At 36.1% G+C, this 22,993-nt stretch overlaps 1 protein-coding gene across 2 annotated transcripts; it reads left to right on the forward strand.

Moving 5' to 3' along the window:
• Positions 1-885: 885 nt before the first annotated feature.
• LOC120113455 lies at positions 886-22,253 on the forward strand. Of its 2 annotated transcripts, XM_039134618.1 has the most exons (15): positions 886-1,243; positions 1,814-1,941; positions 2,152-2,284; positions 9,515-9,671; positions 9,758-9,836; positions 11,285-11,325; positions 11,462-11,578; positions 11,751-11,831; positions 18,971-19,033; positions 19,122-19,173; positions 19,478-19,552; positions 21,183-21,230; positions 21,383-21,418; positions 21,512-21,586; positions 21,961-22,253. In XM_039134618.1, the coding sequence occupies exons 1-15, from the start codon at positions 1,084-1,086 to the stop codon at positions 22,042-22,044; spliced, it is 1,329 nt and encodes a 442-aa protein (XP_038990549.1). In that variant the 5' UTR covers positions 886-1,083; the 3' UTR covers positions 22,045-22,253. The 2 variants fall into 2 exon arrangements, with proteins under 2 accessions (XP_038990549.1, XP_038990553.1); XM_039134622.1 differs by lacking the exon at positions 21,183-21,230.
• Positions 22,254-22,993: the final 740 nt, after the last annotated feature.

Below are 22,993 nucleotides of genomic sequence, written 5' to 3' on the forward strand. Positions count from 1 at the left end.
TAACACACCTTCTCACTGTCCCACTTAGGCGGGCCCGATACCATTAGATCTTTGCATCGTAGTGGGCGATCAATGTTGTCAACAAATCCTGTCGAAAAAACAATTGATTTGGTCTCTCCCCATCGATCAAAATGAAAACAGGTAGACCCTTTATAGCTGATTCTCCGGAAGTATCCATATTTAAGCGCTTCCTTCACTTTGAAAATACAATTCCATACAAAAAAGCTTTGTTTCCAAGCTTGGCGTCAAATAAGAGGGTGTGGGCATATTATTTGGCCGAAAACACATTGATGTGTTATATGATATATAAAAGTTGCAGTGTTTCTTAATACCTATTTGTTTTCTTTAGAATGATTAAGTGCTGAATGATTCAATGTCCTGAATGATTCAGAGGCTCTGTATGAATTAGCTCTAAATGTGACATGATGTTTGATAATATCTCTGAATCATTCAGAATGTACTTTGATACTGAATCATTTAACACTGTTTTGCTGAATCATTCAACACAATCTTCATTCAGAGGTTAGAAACAAACGCGCTGAATGCTGAACGGTTCAGCATTCAGCGCTGAATGGTTCCATTCAGAGCCAAACAAACATCCCCTAAGTTTACACATATCACGACACGTGTCATGAAGAGTTAATTTTTTAAACTAAATTAATAAAACATATAAATATTAAGGACTAAATGTATAATTATATTAATATTTTTAATATCTACTTCATCTACTCTTTTAGATGTTAATGGCAAATTACTTGATTGAAGCATCCGAATAGTTGAGTGGTCTAATTAATGAAATCAAAACATTGATGGCCAAAGTAAAACGAGACAATAGTTCTCTAGTCATACGAGTAGTTTACCTTTTTTATCCGTACGAAAAAATTAAAAAAGGGAAGGAACCCGTCAAATCGACCCACCCAACTCGTGATTGGTAGCGTGGAAATTTGCTTCCCTGTTAATCATTCTGGCGAAGAAGATGCTTTCGATTTAGATCCAGCCAAATACAAAACTATTAAGCCTTCTTTGATTCTCTATTAATAGCCAATACGGTTCTCAGTTATCAGAAATACTAGTAAAATTTTAATGGCTTCAACGGGGGGTCTGGTGCCCATAACAAGGACGTTTCTCGCAACTTATTACGACAAGTACCCATTCGATCCACTCCCCGATGATGTATCTCGTTTGTCTTCTCAGATTCGATCTTTCGGCCAGGATTTGATCGAAGGCTTTCCCCCGACTGAAGGTGTTTTAATGTTTATTTTATTTTAGAGTTATTAGCTATTGGTATTACCATAACTTTTCTGTAGTTTTGCTTTAGTCTTCGGATTGGAAATTGAAAACCGGAAATTTAGGGGAAAATAATGAAAAGAAGTAAAAGTAGTAGGACTTGTTTCTATTTGGGGTTATAAACAATTATATCCAAAATTTATTCAGGGTTTGTTTAACTAATTATTAAATATTTATCTCTGAAACGAAGAATGCTTGTTGAAAAATTTGCTTTTTCTTCTATCTGCATGACTTTGTGTTATTTGCTACCGTGCTTGCTTCTTTCTTAAAGATGTTCTAAAGCAGAGGCTAGAGCAAAATCAAAAGCATAACCATAATCCTATTGCTTATAGATAACATAAATAAAATCACAGGGTTTGCTTAGCAAAATCAAAAGCATAGCCATAATCCTATTGCTTATAGATAACATAAATAAAATCACTGGGTTTGCTTTTCTTCCTATGGAACAATTATGATAACGTTACACAATTCAATGCCAAGGGAACGATTATGTGTTTGCCATTTTCTCTCCCCTTTGATGCTCTAGGTGAAAGCTTATTAATACAAGAAGCAGACAGTAAGCCTCCGCATAAAATGGATGAGAACATGTGGAAAAATAGAGAACATATTGAAGAAATTCTGTTTCTACTTGAAAGATCTCACTGGCCTCCTGTGGTAAGACCCATGAACTTTTTCTATCTACTTTCCCCCCTTGGTTTTGGACATACATGCACGCATACATACATATTGTCATATATATATATATATTTTACATCTTATTGCATTTTAAGTTCCCTCAAAATTGGCTTCTGCATTTTTCCTTATCATAGTTTATAGCACTTCCGTTCATTTATAGTTTATCACATATCTGCTTCGTTATTGCAGCTTCAGCAGTCATCAACATCTGAGGTTGCAGAATTTTCTACTGTTATTTGGAAGCTCAAGGATAAACTTCAGACAACTCTGAGGATATTGGAGTCTTTCCAATCAAGAAACTCAGAACGAGTATTCAATACAGGTCCACTCTATTTGTGTGTTACTTATGGATGCTTGCATGAACACAAAATTCTTAAGCTTGTTTATGTGGGTGTAAACATTGTATCTGAGTTATTATATTTCACATAAAATTGTTTCAAAGCTTTTTCTGTAACTTCGTACTAAGTAACCATGATAATTGCTAATTCTCCAACTTTCTTGTGATTCTGGAAGTTTTCATTTTGCAATTAATATGGAGTTCTTAAGGATGGATTTTTTACTTTATCTTGACCTTCAAATGCCACATGGTGTTGATGTGTTGCTCTTGATTTAAATTCCGCTGGTTTAGGAAGGACCAAACTGGTTGCTAGTTTAGTAAGGCCAAGGATTCAGTTAGAACAATTAGGTTAGATACCAAATTAAACTAGTTAAAATGGTTAAGAGTTATTCAAGAATTTTACTCTTTCATATTCATTTGCTTAGTTGAGGAACTTTCTAGGTGTATTCATTTCGATTTGGACTACATTCTTTGATTAACGCTGTTATTTTCTGCTAGTGAATTGTGTGTGAAGAGTGAAGACTGATAGCTATTAACCTGTTGTGAAACAAGTTACTGCAGTATGTACCAAAAAAAAGTTATTCTAGAGTACTGACATTATGGTTCTTCATATATTCAAAGTGTTCTCTAAAGTTGTAATACCTTATGCATAGATGATCATGATGTTAGCTAGGTGCTTCTGGCATCATTTGGGGACATGGGTGGTTGAGTACAGTAATGGCTGTAATTGCTAATATATTTTTTTCTTTTTTTAAGGCTATAATTGGTTTAAGAAGTTGTTAAGGTGGATTTTAATTTTAGTGATTGAAGCTTCTTTGTAGGCATGCTGTGGTCATGGAAGTTCGGAACCCCCCCCCCTTCCATTAAAAGATTAATCTCATGTTAGTGTAAATGAGATCTCAAGAAGATGTAGTGACACCATGAATGTTTGGACTGTTACTAATATGAAGAATCTTTTGTTGTGTACGGTGTGAATTTCATGGATTATTTGGGTTGCTTTGTAGAGTCTAGATCATGAAGAGTATGGCTAAGAGAGGTCAAAGAGGTGGAACTTAATAAGGTCCTATAGGATGAGAAAGCATTTTCCATTTTTTCTAAGCTTTTTTTACTGTCTACTTCCTTTTTACTTTAGTTCTATTCCTTCCTTTTACCTTTATTTAATAACCAGAAGCATCGATAGGGATAACGGGTAAGGGTAGCATGCAGTACAAATATCGAGTTACAGCTAGTTTTGAAAGTTTAGGATATAGACATGGCTAATAGTGGATATGGAAATAAATGGTCTTATATAATAATCTTTTACGTTGTCATCGACTTTGAATTAAAAATCAACTGAAATACAGTTAAAGGTCCGTCCCCATATCATATAAATTCATTCTGGTAACTATTTTCATAACAAATTCTTAATTGTTCGATTTCATATAATTCAAATTAATCTAGCACTATCTCTTTATCCCACATAGAACCTATACTGGAATAAACTTATGAATCTTTTTTTTATAAGAATTGAAGGACTCGTTAAAAACCCCCTTCTTGATTAATGGAGCTTGTAAGAGAGCTCCTTAATCAGTGGAAGGAGGAAAAAAGTGCCTTAGGATTTCATTCAACATCTGAAATTACATAAGATACATCCAGGGAAACACCCCCATCAAAAACAAAAAACCATAAAACACCCGTAAACAACCATATACAACAACACTAACTTAGGCTAAACCGACTAAGCTAAGGCAACAACCTCTGATTGGGTGACCTGTTTACCAAACTAGCAACACCATTACAGACTTTTAGCCTATACATAGACCGAAGAAAAACACAAAACATTAAAACAAAAAGCCTGCAACAATCAACCAATCCCCTACTTAGCTAACTTGTTAGCCTCCATATTACAACTCCTAAGAATCGATCTAAGAACAGTGCCCATAACAGTAATTATAGCCCCAATTTCCTCCACCAGAGAACTGAAAAAAATAGGGGCAGAGTGCTACTTAGAAATCCATTCCACTGCATTTTTACAATCACTCTCTATAATAAGTCTTTCTTTCTTAGCCCATTCAGATGAATAGAAAAAATAAATTCCTTCCTTAATAGCTTTCAATTCTGCCAAAGCAGGAAGAGCATGCCCTACTGCAGTAGAGAAAGTGGCTAAGGTATAGCTGTTTGAATCTCTTAAAATACCTCCAATTCCACCTTGCAACCCATCTCCTCTTACTGCCCCATCCACATTGAGTTTAAACACATCCGTTGGAGGAGGAGTCCAACCAATAACCTTCTTAGGTATAGAAGAATTATGAATCTTATCAGCCCGCGAAGGATCTCCTACTAGTAGATCTGTCTGAATACGAACAGTCAAAGTTATCAAAGGCTCAAGGAGCATCGAGGCGCAAAGTGTCCTGGAGCCTTGAGGCGCGAGGCGCATGAAAGGCGCGGGATTCACGAAGGCGAGGCACATGATATCCAAAAAATTGTAACACGTATATATTAATGCAATCAAACCCCAATATTAGGCTTCAATAGAGTTTATTCTCAAATTCAAAATACCAACCTAACGTCATAAAAGTTATCAACAAGCATAATCAAGTACTAAGTTTAACAAAAACATTCAACATGCAAAAACAAAACATCAAATAAAGTCACTGATAATCATCATCAAACATCAAACTAATCCTCATAATCATCGTCAAGTGGTATGTCATCATCTTCCTCCTCATCCGTCTCACAATCCCTAATGTCTTCTTCTTCAGTGTCACTCTCCTCTAGCATAACAACTTCATCATCTTCATCATCTTCATCTACAAGGTGTGGTCTAGCTTTTTCCTTTCCTTTCGAGCTTGAACTAGCAACGTTCTTTCTTCTAGTATTATGGTCACGCTCATAAGCTCCGGAAGCTATACCAACATCCTTCCATGTCAAATCGTCATCATCAAACACATAATCTTCATTTTCTTCTTCATCCTTATCCATTCTACCAAGCAACCATTCGTTACTTTCATCAATGTCATCCAAAGAGATTGGATCAATGACATCACGATGATTATAACGCCGCTTTAACGCTCGATTATATTTCACATAGACTAAATTATTGAGCTGAGTTTGCGCAAGTCGGTTTCTTCTTTTGTTAATCGCAATGCATTCCTATTATAGGTTTGCTTAATTTTTAGACCGTCACAAATTTTGATGAGCGGAAAAGAAAATATCAAATACTGATAGATAAATAAACTTAGGTGAAGAAAGGACCAAAAGCGATTACAAAGCTTATTTGTTTGAAACAACATAACGAAAATGGTCGTTCGACCATGTATTCATAGAAGAGAAGGCCCTGCAGTAATAATTACAAGGTTTTAAGCCCACATCGCGCCTCAATTGCGCCTCGACTGAGCCTTGCGCCTCAGAGCCTCGCTGCGCCTAGGCAACGTGCCTCGCTTCAGTGTTGAAAAAGCCCCATCCAGTGAGCCTCTGCGCTTTTGCGCCTCAGGCGCGCTTTTTACAACTATGCGAACAGTAGGGTGTTTAGCTAAATACCATTTAGCCAGCCTAAATCTAATGATGAAGTAAAGAGCAGAGCTGTCAAAATTCCCATTTTCAAACACAACCAAATTCCTAGCCTTCCAAATTGACCAGAAAACAACAGCCGAGATTAACCTCCAAATAAGAGAATTCTGCCTTAGATTCGACCAAGAACAAAAAAGGGAAATGGGGTCTTGAGGTAAAACAGTAGAAATATCCCATAACCTTAGAAATTTGTTCCAAATCTCCCTAGCAATAGAACTCGATAAGAACAGGTGTTCTATTTTTCTTCATGGACATATCATAAGGGACAAAGTACATCATCCAAAGGAATCACTCTTTTCTTCAACTCCACTCTAACTGCTAATTTGCGATGACAAATCTGCCACAGAAAAGTTTGAACTCTAGGAGGGGCCAATCCAGACCAAACCCACTTATTCCACTCAAAACTCCCTTCAAAACTGCAAGATAATGTCAATCTACAAGACTTGACCGAGAACAATCCATCCCCGTTTCCCGACCAAGCAAGATAATCATCCACTGAACCGGACAACACTATATTATCAATCAAGGACATTAAAACAATCCACTGGTCCAATTCCCAGTCACATAAATTTCTTCTTAGTTGAATATTCCAAACCCATACATTATTTTCAAACCCACCAAACTCAGATACCTTCCCCCATTTATTAGTCGACAGAGCAAAAATTATGGGGAATTGAGTTTTTAATGTCAAATTATTAACCTAAACATCAGTCCAGAACGTTATCGATCTACCATTCCCCACTTGGAACTTTGAATTTTCTCTCAAACAGTCTCCAATCTGATCCTTTTTCACATAATTATTCAGGATACCTCTCCATATCCAAGAATCTAGTGGTGAAACAACCTTTGTTATTGAAAGAGACAAGTTACTAACGTTATTTTTACAGCATATCATCTTTTTTCACTAACTGTTTTTTTCATTTGCGAATTTCCAAACCCATTTCCCAAGCAAGACTCTATTCATCAAACTCAGATCTAGGATTCTCATCCTCCCTTTTCGAAAGGTTGACAAACCGATTTCCAATTCACCCAGTGAATTCATTTCTTAGCAAGGTCTTCTCCCCAAAGAAAATTAGCCATCAAAGAATTCAACTTCTGAGTCACCTTGAGTGGAATTTTGAAAATAGAGAGGTAAAAAATCGGCAAGGAGGACAACACAGATTTAACCAACACAAGTCTTCCAGCCAACGACAAAGAATTAGCTTTCCATCCTACTAATCTTTTGTTAAAATTCTGGATTACCTGTTCCCACATACCCTCTGAATTCTTCCTTGTACCAATCGGTAAACCAAGATATTTCATTGGAAAAGACCCCCATTTCCACAGCCCACTTCCTTTGCCCAATCTTTTAGCGTGTCATCTTCCATATTAACGCCATACAAAGTGCTCTTAGACAGATTTAAATGCAGCCCGGACATAGCACTGAAAACCCTAAAAACTCTCATAATATTTAAGATCTACATTCTTTCAATTAAAGATAAACCTGGCCTTGCCCAATTTTATAGTTTGTCTCTACGATATAAGAACCTCATTTCTCTATCTTCACCAAGGTTGTGGTATTGTTATTTCCCTGAAACATTCTGTTCAAGTTTTCATCTCTGATATAAGCAACGAAAGTCAAACAGTTGTTAACACCTCTCTTTTCTTTTTCGTCTTTCCTTTGGGGAATGACGACTTCAGCTGAGTTCTTCCACTCATGTATCCAGGTCATGCCCAGGGTGTTGGATGATGGGGTTATGACCTATCTGTGTTTACTGGATTAGCATAAAAACAAGAGCCAATGTGCGACACTTGCTGCTACTTCAAATAGTTTTTTCATTTTGACATCTGAGCATCACAAGGAGTGATGCTATTTTATTTTTCACATCAATGTTCTTCTAAGGTTAAATATTTTTTTGATAAAAGTTGGAGGTCTCATTAAAAACTCCCTTCGTATTCGTCCACATACTAACAAGTATGTTAACGAACATTGGAAGGAAGAAAAGAGTACCTCATATTTCATTAAATAAAACACCTAATACATATAAAAACACGGAATACCCTCAAACGGGGATATGCACCATTACAAGAATCCATAACCACGTAAAACTCTCGCCTCCTCAACCACAAAAATCCAGAGACAGACACCCTATACCTAAGATATAAATTAGCTTACCCTTTTTCCCATATGTAATGGGGTAAGGGGGAGGTATGATAGTAGGCTGCCCCCAATGCCAGGTTGAGAGCAGCTTCCGTGAGAGACCTCCAAATTATGAAATGCCCTTCGTGGGACTCGATCCCACGACCACAAGGTTAAGAGCTTTGTGCTCTACCAACTGAGTTGGACGGGCATTTAAGATATACCTCCAGCAAAAGAAAAACAACCCAACACTTAATGACATAACAGAACAGAAAAACAACAACTGCAACCATTAAAACGACAACAACCGCCTCTGAAGGGAACTCCACAAAAAACCATCACGATCCAAAATCTCCAAAATGTTCAGCTCCTAAAGATATCCTCAATGGAAAAAAACCACACTTCTCATCAATCAATGTGTCCTTGCAACTTAATTCAAAACTTTTTTCTTTTGCTTCCATTTCTTCACCACACGATTTTTTCTTAATTTCCCAGTGATAGGGGGCACTGCTGGGGTATCTTCCTTTAACTGTATTGCATCACCAGATATACCATTAGAAGTAATGAGACCCATCATAAGAACATCTTCCGAGGCCTTGGGGCTAACTCCATCAGAATGGTCAAATGATTTATGAACTAGATGCTCCACGATATTTAATTTTGATTGATCCAAAGCCTCCATTGAATGAAACCCTGAATTTGAACAAGGGGAAGGAGACTTTTCTAACCTAACACCGACAGACCCGCTTTTAATAAGATCATCCTCACCAAATTTGTTACTCGAAATCTCTTTTCACTTTTGGCACTCTTCAGGAGTGAAACCTTTTCTATGTTGGCAACTTCAATTGCAACATCTTCGACGGGGCAATTTAAACCTGAGGAGAACATTGACGATCCTGAACTTGCTGATTCTCTGTGAATTTCTAGAAGTGTTGCACTTTTTGGAAGTGGATTAGGGAGATTGCAGTTAATTGGCCATTCATCTTTTCTTGCTGATGTTGGGAGTAAAAGATCTATTTCTTTTTACATTTCCCTTTGCGTGACGGGTGCCTATGAAGGACCTTTCAGAGATCTGTTTTTCTTGGCAGAGACAAGGGGGCCTTATAAATGCTTGTTCTTCCTTTTTTATTGTACAGTTAATTGGAAGGTTTACTTCAGGAGTGTGCACGATATAATTTAGTTCAATTTTTCAGAAGATTTAACCAAGCTGAATTTTGGTCTCTCAACAGGAAAAAATGACAAGACTTCATATTTTTCTTGATTCCTTTTTTTTTCCTAAAAAAAAATTGAATTCTGATGACTATGCAAAAGGATAGCTTTGGAGGGTTCCATTATCAAAGCTCCTACACATGTGGTTCATTGCTTTTTTGTTTTTTGTTTTACTAAGAAGCATTGGTTGAATGTGCAATATGTTGGAGTACTTGGTTCTGCAATTTTATTCAACAGTGTGCACTGCGAACGAGTATTTGTGTTGTTGACCTATTAGATGACATTTATAGTTGTGGAGATATTGTATGATCAACTGATGCATTTTCTTTGGATTGAAGTTATGACCTACATGCCTCAAGATTTTCGAGGAACGCTCATCAGACAACAAAAGGAGAGATCAGAGAGGAATAAGCAAGCAGAGGTAGATGCTCTGATTAATTCTGGTGGAAGCATACGTGATCGATATGCTTTACTATGGAAACAACAAATGGAACGGTGAGCCTCCATTGTTTTCCTTTTGTGAGTTTTAATATGTAATGAAGAAAGAGTCTAAATTCTGTGATTATGAAACACCATATCAGGAGGAGACAGCTAGTGCAGCTTGGTTCTGCAACAGGTGTCTATAAAACCCTTGTGAAGTACTTGGTTGGAGTTCCACAGGTTTGTCTTCATTGCTTGTTCTATGTGCTTTTGACATCATTTTGATGTCGCAATCTTTTTGATGGAAATTGATAGGTTGAAGGGTAGTTTCGTTCATGAAATGGCTATTCTGTAGAAGCGGTAATATAGTAGGGACACTGTTATTTGGATAATGTTCCCTTGACCCTTTCTTTTCCATTTTCTAATGTGGTAAAGTAACAGTATTTGAGTTGAAGGATACAATGATATTTTTGTTCAATTATATTTGTATTCCTTGATTTTAGTCCAATCAAACATTAGTAATAATAGTATTACTATTTCACTGCTCTGCTCCCAATCTTTGAACGGAATGGAAAAATAGCGTTCTCCTATAATCTATTTCCATATAAAAGATACTCCATTCTATGAACAAATCATGCTGTTAGTTTGCATGCATATTGTCCTATGTAATCTCTCAGCGTTCAACTATGCAATTTGTCCTGTTTCCTACAGATATTACATTTCTTTAATTCTTTGATGAATAATAAATTGTTTCCTTCCATCCTTCGTTGATTCAAGCCTTTATCTGAATATCTACTAGCTTACTCGTCCGGTCTTTAGTCATGTCATTAGGGTGCGTTTGGTTCACGGAATGTAAGATTACCAGTGGGAATAAAAGATTACCAGGGAATAGGATTACTGGGAATGTTGTATTTTGTGTTTGGTTGGTTTAGCAAGAATATAAGATAATCGTGTTTGGTTAAAGGAATTAAAGATTATTTGAATGTATATTTGACCAAATTGTCCTTATTATATATTTGTATAATATTACAAATTGTAAAATATTTATATATTTTCTTTAAAAAATTAAATTCATAATATTTATATAATTTTTTTTACAAAATTAAAAATATAAAAAAGATTTAATGAAAGGGTAAATTTTTTTTTAATCCCTGAATTTCATATAAAATTTTAATTATATACTTTTTTTTTGTAAATCTAAAATAATTTAAGGATAGATTTGTAATTTAACCTTCGTAGAAATTTTATTATTCAATGACAGAAGAAATATATTTTTGAAAAAAAATAAAAATTTAAGGGCATTTTAGTCCAAAACGCCGGTAATATTACAATACCTAAGGGAAGGGAAGGGAGGTAATGATATTCCCGGTAATATACTCAAAAAAATCTACTATTGATAGTAAAACATTACCGGGAATGAGATTCCTGGCCAACCAAACATGGGAATGTGGGATTCCCATCCCATGAGAATCCCACAATCCTTGAACCAAACATCCCCTTAGTGTTTATTGTGAAGAATGGTTTATGTAGATAAACACACTATTAAACTGTTCTCCTGCTCGTAGCTGTGCTTGATTAATTATAATTTTTTCCTTAAGCGGAGATACTGAGTTGCATGCTCTATACTGGAAAATTTTCTCCTCTCTGGTGTTCTAACATCTTTTTCTGCTCTCTAAACTTCTGTGAAGGTTTTATTGGATTTTATTCGGCAAATAAATGATGATGATGGGTAAGTACTTTTCATTTTATGTACTCCTTCCATTTTGACACATTAATAGTTACATATCTTCCTTTTAGAATACTGAACCGACTATTTAGCAGTTGTTGAGAAGCTTGACTGTAAAATATTATCTTTCTATAAATAGGCCCATGGAAGAGCAGAGGCAACGCTATGGACCCCCTTTGTATAGCCTTACAAGGATGGTGCTTTTTATCCGTCTCTTTCTTTCATTAGAATGGCGAAGATTTGAAGCTCTTAAACCGTGAGATATCCTTAAGTCTGCATATTTAATTATCACTGTTATTACTAATTTTGTTTCTTTACATATTGTGGAACTAGACTCACATGACAGACAGCAAAAAATATGATTATAGCATCTAGCTGGTAGAGGTATACTTTCTTATGACTGATTTTCTACCATATCATTTCATTAGAAGTAGGCTTCAGATTTCAGTCTTGGAAGAAGCGGTTGATATCTACACCTCTGAGCTTCAGAGGTTCATAAATTTTATAAGGTATTGTTTATTTCTTGATTTATATGGGTTGTATACATCATCACATTGTTCTTCTTGATGATGATGATGGTTTTATACCAACAATGATGACAATGACACACACACAAACACACATTGGTTACTAATAGTTTGGGGGGAGACAAGTCTAACAGATAATGTTTTGTAAGCTATCTGGGTTTTGTTTTAACAATTCCGCCAACTTCTCATTTCTTTACATTTTTTTTGATAAGATTTGAAGGCCTCGTTAAAAACCCCCTTCTTGATTAATGGAGTTTGTAGAGAAGCTCCTTAATCAGCGGAAGGAGGAAAAGATTGTCTTAGGATTTCATTAAACATAAGTAAAATTACAACAGAATAGAACTCAACCAAATTACCCCTTACAAGAACCAGAAAACCCACACCCCTTTATAGAACCAGAAAACGAAATAAGAACCGCAAACAACAACAAAATAGTCAACTTATACCAGCCTTTGCTAAAACATTAGCCTCTAAGTTTGCTGTCCTTGCAACCCATCTAACAACCCCCTCAAAAACTCAAGTTTATCAACTATATCTCTAACAATAAAAGCATACACAACTGGGCATGAATCAACATTCTTAATCCAGTCTACTGCCACCCTGCTGTCACTCTCAATAATCAACCGATCTTTTACCATCCTTTGAAAAGAGGCAAAGAAAGATAATCCCCTAAGAATAGCTTTAAGTTACATCAGTGTAGGAGGACCCGAACCAGCAGACTCCTTAAAAGAGCCTATAATTGAACCACCATGATCCCTCAAAACACCTCCAAGACCACTTTTCTTCTAGTCACTTCTAGTGGCAACATCCACATTCAATTTGATGAAGTCCATAGGAGGAGGGGACCAAGGGATTAAAGATAGCTTCAGGATATTGTAGGAAGAGCAAGAATCCCCTAGGGAAGGATCAGAAATTAAAGAATCCTTAGGAATAGAAATCTCCTTATGCTTAGCTAAGAACCAAGAATCAAGCCTAAATCTTGCTAAGAAAAATAATTTTGTCTGATCAAGCTTCCCCCCTTCAAAAACAATATTATTCATGACTTTCGAAATTGTCCAAAGAACAGCCCCAGGAATGAATGTCCATATGGCAGAATTTTTCTTCAAATCATCCCAAGCTAGAAGAAAAATCTTTGCATCTGCATGAAAAACAAAACTCAACCTCCAAAATTTCATAAATTTATTCCATAAGGACCACACAACCGAACAAGTAAAAAATAAATGCGTGGAAGACTCCTCAACCAACTTACAAAGAGGACATAAAACATCCTCAATGTCTTGAACCGCTCTTTTTACTAGTTCGGTCTTTACAACCAACTTTTGGAGAATAATTTGCCACAATAAAGATTCCACTCTTGGAGGAAGCAAACCCCTCCAAACAATATTTTTCTAGAACTGAGCCTCCTTTGAACCTAAAGCACACCTCTTAACATAGGAACTAACCCCGTCCCCACTGCCTTTCCAAATCAATACGTCACTGGATTCTTTTGATAGAGAAACAGTTGAAATGGTGCTCATCAAATTGCACCATTGTTCAAGCTCCCAGTTATTTAAAATCCTTCTCACTTTAACATCCCAAATCCAGCCCGAGGAACGAAATTCACCAAACTCACACAACTTGCCAGTTTTATTTGTAGAAATAAAAAACAATCTTGGAAAAAGAACCTGAAACGGATAATCCGCAGCCCAACTATCTTGCCAAAATCGAATGAGCTTACCATCACCAACATGGAAACTACACAGACTTCGAAATTTAGAACCAAAGGTGTCTTCTTTGAAATGATTATTAACCAATGATCTCCATAGCCAAGAAGCTTGAGGTGAAATCTTTCTATCAAACAATAACATTGATGAATCGATATTATATTTGCTACATATAAATTTCCTCCAAACGGAACTTCTTTCATTTGCAAACCTCCAAGATCATTTCCCTAAAAGTGCTATGTTCATGCTATTAAGATTTCGAACTCCCAAACCTCCCTCATTCTTTGATTTACACACTTCGGCCCAATTGACCCAATGAATCTTTTTGATACCATTACCCCCTCCCCATAAGAAATTAGACATAATTGAATTGAGAGTCTTGTAGATGGAGGTTGGAATTTTAAACATTGACATAAAATAAGTAGGAAGTCAGCAAATAACCGATTTGACCAAGACCAATCTCCCTGCTAGTGAAAGAGTAGAAGCCTTCCAACCAGCAAGTTTTGTGTGAAAATTCTGAACCACCGGTTCCCAAATGACTGATGAATTCCTATTAGCACCTAGTGGAAGACCTAGATAATTTGAAGGAAAACATCCAACTGCACAGCCAATAGAATCTGCCCAAATCTGAACATCTTCTTGAGATATGTTAATTCCAAACAGTTTAGTTTTCTTGAGGTTAAGTTGAAGCTCTGACATAACTTTAAACACTCTAAGAACCCCTGCATCTTCGAAGCTCCACAGAAGATAATTAGATCATCAGCAAACTGCAAGTGTGTTAAATTAAAAGACCCTTCTTCCTTGTCAATTACCATTCCAGAAAATAATCCCTCAGAAACAGCCCTAAGGATTAATAAATTTAGCAGTTCCCCTACTAAATTAAATAACAATGGAGAGAGGGAACAACCCTGTCGAAGACCCTTTGCCATTGGGAATTCCTCCGATGGAACTCCATTAACCAATACCGAAACTGAAGCTGTAGTAACACATCTCCTGATCCAACTAATCCATGTTGAACCGAAACCCATCTTCTCCATCACCTTGAACAAAATCAGCCAATCAACAGTATCGCAAGCCTTCTTGAAATCAACTTTTAATACACAGCCCTTGAGCCCTTTCTTCCTCCAATAATCAATTGCCTCATTAGTAATGAGAGAACAATCCAAAATTTGTCGACCGGGTATGAAAGCAAATTGAGTCGGGCTGATGATTTCACTTATACAACTTCTCAGCCTCCTGGAAAGACACTTAGATAATATCTTATAAACTCCTCCTACTAAGCGTATTGGCCTATAATCATCAAGGCTCCCAATGTTAGTACCCTTAGGGATTAGGGTGATAAAGGTATGGTTAATACCATGTTCCCAATCTTTCCCCAAAAAGAAGTTATGGAAAAAATTAAGTATTATCCTTAAGGACAGACCAAAACCTCTTGAAAAATCCCAAGTTCAATCTATCAGGCCCAGGAGCTTTATTACTATCGCAGGACTTTAAAGTCTCCCAAACTTCCTCCTCGGAAAATTCCTTCTCTAAAAGAATGCTTTGCTCCAAAGAAATTGTAGGAAAAGTCAAACCAATATCTTCAACATCCAAAGTAGACCGATCATTGAATATTTAAAAAAAAATGATCCTTGACAGTGGTCTTGATAACAGTTGGGCCATGAATAATATTCCCATAAACTTTTAGAGCATTCAACGCATTGAGCTTTCTCCTAACTGAAGCACAAGTATGAAAGAATCTAGTGTTTCGATCCCCATCGTAAACCCACTTCAATCTTGAATTCTGATGCCAAATGTGCTCCTCAATTCTGTGAAGTCTCCATAATTCTGATCGACAAACATTTAACTCAACTGCTATCCCATTATCCAAACTATCTTGCAACTGCTGAACATCCTTCTCTAGCTTTTGAAATTTCTTTTCTAAGTCTGAAATTGAAGCTCCTGGAAACTGGTTTCTCTTCCCAGCCCACCTTTTGATGGCTAATTTAGAACTCTTCAAAATGCTCAAAATTCCAGCTTTCCTTTTATTCTTCTTGCAATATGATATTGAAAGATTAACCACTTCCTCAAAACCTTCTTCCATCATCAAATAATTGAATAATCTAAAAGGTTTTTTGCCCCAATTAATTCCTCCGTTTTCGAGAAGTATAGCATTGTGATCTGAAATAGACTTAGGAATTAATGACTGGGCAATGTCAGGGAAACTAGCCAAGAATTGACCATCCACCAAGAACCTATCCAATCTAACAAATGTGGGAACATCTTGGTTGTTACACCAAGTGAACCTGCCCCCTTCAAAGGCAGATCAATTAATCCTGAAATCTGAATAAACCGAGTGAAAATCCCCATTGAATTTCTGTTCTGGGTTTTACCCATCTTCTCATCCTCACACAAGTAGACATTGAAGTCCCCTCCCACACAAACAGGCTGATTCTGACCAGAAATGAACATACTGAGTTCTTCAAAGAAACTTGCTCTCTCATCCTCCACTGAAGGCCCATAAACATTAATAAGAACACTTCTAAACTGATTAGAGTGAAATTTTCCTACAACAACAATGAATCTGGATTCGATAAAGCCTTGAAAAATTTTCAACCCGTTTCTCCTTAAAAAATACCTCTGTATCTTCTCGGATTTAGTTTCTTGCAACCAAAGAAAAGGAGATGTCTTAGAGGCTAATCTCTTAACAACTCTCTGTTTCTCTTTTTTTCCCAAACCCCTAAGATTCCATGAAATTATGGATAATTTTTCCTTCATGAGTAATTAATGAATAATATGAATTCCCCCGTAAAACTCCTCAATCGGCCATATTCAAGCCTTTCTCCAAGTTGATGATTTTTTCAAGAAAGGCTGCCTTTCCCTGCTTAAAAGAAACCCCCAATACCTGGCTAACTTGCCAAGTAGCTAGTGCTTCCTCCAAAAGGCCCGAAAAGACCGAAGATGAGGCTGTTGAAATATTTACTTGTTCTAAAGCTTCCCTTAACGGTAATCTTTTTGCTCTTCTATTTGAAAGACCAGAATTATAATTAGAACAATGGTCTTCTGAAATACAACCTTCAGGCACTCCATTCAAACTTCTAGCACCAACTCTTCTACTGTAATAGGATCCTCACTGCCTTGAATATTAGAATCTGCTGTTATAGTAAACTGTTGATCTGATATGCAGGTCTGATCTTTAACTTTCTGAGACTCTGAAACAATCTCTCTATCAGGTATACCATTCTGTTCATTCCCATACCAGTAATTTCTCTCCCTTGATCTTCTATAAACCCTCCTGTAGCTACCCATTCTCTTCCTCTCTAAAGGCTCACTCTTTGTAGAGAGCGAACTTCTATGCTGAATCATCGATCTACCCCTTGACTGACTCTGTATAAATTTTGAATTAGGAACTATCAACATTAAATTAGAATTTTTAGCCTCAATTCCTTCACAACCAGTCGAATCTGAATTATAACTGGACCCCTTATGTTGCTTCTGTTCAGTGTCAGTCTCTACTGATTTAATATTCTGGACCATTTGACCAAACTTATTTATTGTATAAGTTGGCCCAGAAGGAATAATCTTAGAAACCTTCAACCCGATCTGCTCATTATCTTCTGGTTGGGCATGTGGCCCATCAGCGGGAATATTTGAAATTCTAATTCCCTCCTGCAAAGTCTCCTTCTTTGATACTCCCAACGTTCTGCAAATCTGACAACCCTCTTTAAATGCCCTTCTCATGTTTGGTAAGTCTTGGAAACTGTTTTTCCCCATCAGCTTCTACTAAACCGTAAGAAACTCCCTGGTCAATCCACATGTCAACCCTCTGTCTAAATTTCTCTGCTGATTTTACTGAACATTCCTCGGACATCAGCTCACCAAAATGTTCCCCAACTGCTCTGACCATCGGAGATTTTTTGAAAAAAGGTTTTGAAGCTTCATACACTGATCCAATTTTGTTACTCACTTTGTACGATCTACCATACGATCCAAGAGTAATGACTTCTGGAACATCGAAAGGACTAGCTACTCTGATAAGAATTCTCGCAGACGTGAAATCCTCCCAGTTCTTAGTGGAATCATGGATTTCTACCATCTTCCCCCATCTCCCTGTTACTTGTTCCAAAAAGGATTCATTCCAACATAAAAAAGGAACCCCAAATAACTCAACCTGGCAAAAAGCCATTGGAACTCCATCTTCATTCAGTACAAGAGCCAGTTTATCAAACCAGAAACCTATTTCGTCTTTCTTCTTTGTCCATGCCTCCATCATCTCTTTATAAGATTTGAAAATGATTGCACAAGAATTCCAAACATAACCCCAGCTAGCAATCTGGACATCGAAACCTTCATTAAGAAAAGTCTTCTGAACTAACTCTAAATCAAAGGAACGCTTAATAATCCCCATTAAAGATCTTTTGACCCAGCTCGAGCTCTCAGACGGAATATGCATTTCCAAAATGTTCTTCCTTGTTTTCTCCCTGTGAATCCCTTCAGAGGATAACTCCCTATATCCCAATGCAGTGTTCCTCATACTGTTTGTCAACAAGGCATCTTTATACGTTCTCTCATCCCGTAATCTCCTGTTGGAATCATCTATTTCTTTCGACTTTGAAGTTTCTGCTGTATTCAAATCTGAAGCCGACTTTACTGGACTAGTCTTATCCATTTTCCTTGTACGAACATTGTTATATCTTGCAACTCCGACTATAATCCTTCTCCCATCTATCAATGAACCGTTTAACTTATCAATTGCTCTTTTCAAACCAACTTCACTCTCAAACTGTACAAAAGCAAAGGTGGAAAATCTATATTTTGGATTTCTTGTTTCTTTTGGGATGAAAACTCTCTCCACAGGTCCCTGAGACGAAAAAATTTCCCTTAACACACGTCGTGACACTCTCCTGCTGAGATTGTCCACAAAAGCTTTCCAGACCTCGTCGGAATCTACCTTCCCTTTCTACTTTTCTCTCTCTCATTCTCTCTCGAGTAAGTTTTTATCTGTAATTTCTCATTTCCTTGCATTGAGTTATGTCTTCTGGCCATCAGAAGTGACCTTGCTATCTAATTTAAGTCTTAAACCATAATACTAAACTGAATGCTTATCTGTTGTGATCTTGCTCTTTACAAATTACAATCTTGTTACTTGCACAACTTCGGTGGGTTGTGTCCTGAAAGATATTTTTGAACTGCCATTTGGTATGCTTATCTACCTTATCAAAACGAAAATCAGACTTGGGCCTACTTTGTGTGTCAATACTCGGTAGTAATTATGTGAACTTTCAACAAAAATGAAATGATTGCGTAAGCAATTTTAGGTATCCCGCTGATGATTTAACTATTAAAGTGGTCTCCATCACTACAAAAGTATAAGCTGTTTGCATTAATTATCCTGATGTATGGAATAATCTACTTGTTTATTTACATATGCATCTACAGTGGGGTCTTTGCAAATTCGCCGTTCTTTATTTCAGCAGAGGATGACAGCATGTTAGAAATGAGGTAAGCCGTAAGCATTCACATGTCTGCCTGAACTTGGTGTTGGTTTTCCCACTTCAGATAGATTTTTCTTTTGGTTTTCTTTTTTCAGGAAAAATGATGAATACAAGGAGATTACTGTTCCTGCCGGGAAAAGTTATGAGGTTTGTTCTAAAAGCTGATTCATCTCTATCTCATCTCTACATTTGACTACCTGGCCTGACCTATCTATGCATGTTAGCTAGTATTGCATGTCTGTGTGTCATTTGTGTTGATGTCACATCCTGCAAAAGGAGACTAGGTTCCATGGTCAACTTAACTCACTTACCTTTTTAAGCTGCTCAAAACTTATGCATAAGGGTTCTTCACACACATTCATGCGAAAAAGATTTTGAAAAAAAATACTTAACTTCCCGTCTCCTTTTTTTCCCTTTCCTTTTTTTGTCTTTCTGATGCATTGACTTGCAGATTTCATTGATTGTGGAGTCGATCAACTCATATATTGCTTGGGATTTCTCATTGCTGCAGGGCAAGATGAACACGGTATTGTTATTACTTTCTCCTGCACCTGTAATGAAGCATTCAGTTCTCTACCTTACCAGTTATTTTCAATATGATTCTGTGCTATCATGCATAAATAACTTAGTATGTTTGTTGGATGCTATTTAAAGACATTCAACATTTGATGTTAGGTAATAATAGAATTAACTCCTGTGTTGTTGACGGTTTAATTTTTTTTAGTAAATAAGTAAATTTCTTTTAAAATTTTATGTATTAAAACATGTTAATACCAATTTTATCAAAAAAAAAATAACAATAATAATTTTTATTGAAAAAGATATTAATATTCTGGTTTTAATACTAAAAAAGCGACTAATAAATAACAAATGGGTGTCCTACTCAAAGTATTTCATAGAAATTTCAAAAAGTAACCAAAACTAGTAATTGGATGTATAATCATGACTACAATTATGTAAATGCTCTTTAGCAGTTATTACTATTGTAAAAGTTTTACTTGTGTCACAAACTTATATATGTATATATTTGTTTTCCAAAAATAATTTTTTGATTATTTATTTCAGCACCCTTTTGCTATTCTCTCTCCTCTATACTTGTCTTAAACATTTTTGATCTCTTGATTTTTCCTTGATTTTAAAATATATAAAATAAAAATACTGTGGAAGGAGTGTGTGTGTATAAAGAATGTCTCATGACAAATCATAGTCGAGAATACGTAAACTACATTTATTAGTCTTTTGGTTTCAAATATAAAGTAATTGTATATGATAATACTTTTCTTCCTTTATTTTAAATTATAGTTGTTTTAAATTTGTGTATGAGAAAAAAGTAAGAAAAGATTCTAAAAGCTATTTTCTTCGCTTGAACCCTAACATTTAAAAACTGTTTTTATCTTCACACGTGGTAGGAAATTTCTCCCAAGGAAACTTATAGTGTTAAAGATATCTCAACAATTCAAACAACAACAACAACAACAAAAAAACCCTATTCCCATATGTAATGGGGTAAGGGGGAGGTAGGGTAGTAGGCTGTCCACCAACGCCAGGTTGAGAGCAGCTTCCGTGGAAGACCTCCGGCCAGTCAAAAAAATAATAATAAAGATAAAATGTAATGCATGCTTAAATAAATAAATAAAATACGTAGTTGAACAATCTTCATATGCAGTCCTCATATGCACGTCTGTAATGGGAAGTAATCCCTGCAAATAAACCCCTGCATAAAAATCTCACCATGCCTTTCCGTCTTACTGCATGTCACTCCCCTTCATTGCATTCAGGTTTCATCTGTTATGCTCTTGTGTTGCTGTTTCGATGCTGTTTGGGGTTTGATTAGTAATTGTTTTCTTTGGGGTTCAGTGTTTCATTGTTAATTTGTCGGTCTTTATATTAGTTGTACCTGGAGTTCTCCCTAAGTCTACTCTCCACAACTGTCTGTATGCCCTTAAGGCTCTTGAGATTGATTTAATAATAACACTTGGGGTACTCTTTTACTCCTTCCGCTTTTCGCCATTGAACTATGTTTAACGCTGATTATGAAGAGGGGTTTTAACGAGACCCGTCTTTCTTTAAAAAAAAGGTTTCATTAAGCTATCATATAAAATAAAAATATGTTGGATCAGTTTTCACTCTGTTGAACTTTCCATTAATGGTGGCAGGATATTGGATTTAGTGTGGAGTACACAAATAATGGTGGGGAAAAACAAGTAAGTTGGAGAAATATAGTTCCTTTGTTGCTTGATGATGTTCTGGTTTATTTTCTTGAGTTGCAGTCATGGATTTCATTTTTGTTGTCGCTTTTTGAATATCTGTTCTAACCTATTCTTAAATTTCTTGGGCATCTCTGATCATTATTCAGCAAATATTACCTTACCGGCGTTGTGAGTCAGATCAAGTAAGTTATTGGATTACTGCACTGGGTATGAAATGTTAAGTTTACCTCAGGAGACTTGTAATTATTCCATTGTATGTTCATGTGTATATATAGGGAAACTTCAGCACATGCATGGCTGGAAACTACAATCTCATCTGGGATAATTCATATTCAACATTTTTCAAGAAGGTATGTAGGGGTGATATTTGGGGATTTGTTCATTTTTCTCCTTAATGTTACATTTTAGCTGCTGCTTGATTTGATTTTATGCGTAACCCTGAAGGCTTTTGAATACTACAATCGCTTCTATGCATTTGAGTAACACTCGTGACAGCTGATGCAAAACGCACTCTGTTGGTATAGTTTAGTTCTGTTTGATAATTGAATTGTATTGATTTTCATATGGCTTCGTATGACCTAAAAATGATATTGTTGAGATGGTTTATCAGAGAAACTGTCAACACGTTGGATTATTGTTCAATAATCAAGAGAAAACCCGACTACTCTTATTAAACATGTAAATCGTAGTAGTATTATCTAAATCTGGTTGGTTGGTTGGACAGGCCATTCGATACAAAGTGGATTGTATTCCTCCTGTTCTGGAGGAGTCGCGGGAGGGCAGTGAAAGAAATGAATTGGACGAATGATAATGGTACCCTGGCTTGGCTTTGATGCCAACAATTTCGTGTCTTGTATTTTTCATGTTGAATCGGAAGCGACTTTTGCGTGTTATTTATGTTGTTGCCCAACCATACCAACCCTTTGTACATCCCTTTGACTGACAACAAAAAGAAAAAAACTTACTTGCATGATGTAATTGTATATCATAATAGTTGGGCAATTTGCATCCGATCCATCAACTGTTGTCTGTTTCAGTGGGCTCGCTTAACTCATTAGCACGAATAACTTATTTTAGTAATTAAAAGAATCGTTGTTTTTAGAGATCACGGGCTCGAACACTAAGAACTGTAGCAGGATAATTGAACGTTTATTGTTAAATAATCAAAAATATTTAGAATATATATTAATTTATAATTATCTTAGTTTAATAAAAAAAACCTTAGCGATGAGAATGTCAAAAAGACAGACCGGACGTCTGCTGCGTAAAATGTTCAATAAAAAAATCAATCATCAAATTACAATCAACTATTTATTGTGGTTACTGAATCATTTTTGTTTTACAAAAACATCCTTAATATTATGTTTTATTTATTTATTTTGATTATTGACCGTTAAAAAATTAGAAGTACTACTTACATATACTTTTTAATTTTTTTAATGTCATTTCTTTTTATTTGCAGTCTATTTGTTACTTTTTAATAAATTTATTTAAACTAATAAAGTGCTTAACCACTGAACTACGTCAAGAAGTTAGAGGATTTTCCTTAAAAATCATCCTGATTAACTTTATTTACCTGTCAGACAACTTTTAATCTTTATTTCTTGATCTAACACTCTTTCCAGGAAGGCGCGGCCTATACACTGCGTCTTACGCTGATGTGGCACCACGTGTGGTAAGGCGTGACTCATGCACCACGTCTTGTAAAACGTGTAAAAAATGTGCTAGTTTTATAAATATTTTAAAAATGATGCCTA

Source organism: Hibiscus syriacus, unplaced genomic scaffold (genome assembly GCF_006381635.1).
Source record: "Hibiscus syriacus cultivar Baekdansim isolate YM2019G1 unplaced genomic scaffold, ASM638163v2 tig00000778_pilon, whole genome shotgun sequence".
Classification (NCBI taxonomy): domain Eukaryota; kingdom Viridiplantae; phylum Streptophyta; class Magnoliopsida; order Malvales; family Malvaceae; genus Hibiscus; species Hibiscus syriacus.

Bases quoted from the DNA above. Each gene is read 5' to 3' on its own strand.
- LOC120113455 (XM_039134618.1), top strand. From the start codon at position 1,084: ATGGCTTCAACGGGGGGTCTGGTGCCCATAACAAGGACGTTTCTCGCA. The intron at 1,942-2,151 runs GTAAGACCCATG...TCGTTATTGCAG, and splicing joins GATCTCACTGGCCTCCTGTG to CTTCAGCAGTCATCAACATC. The intron at 11,579-11,750 runs GTGAGATATCCT...TCATTTCATTAG, and splicing joins AGATTTGAAGCTCTTAAACC to AAGTAGGCTTCAGATTTCAG.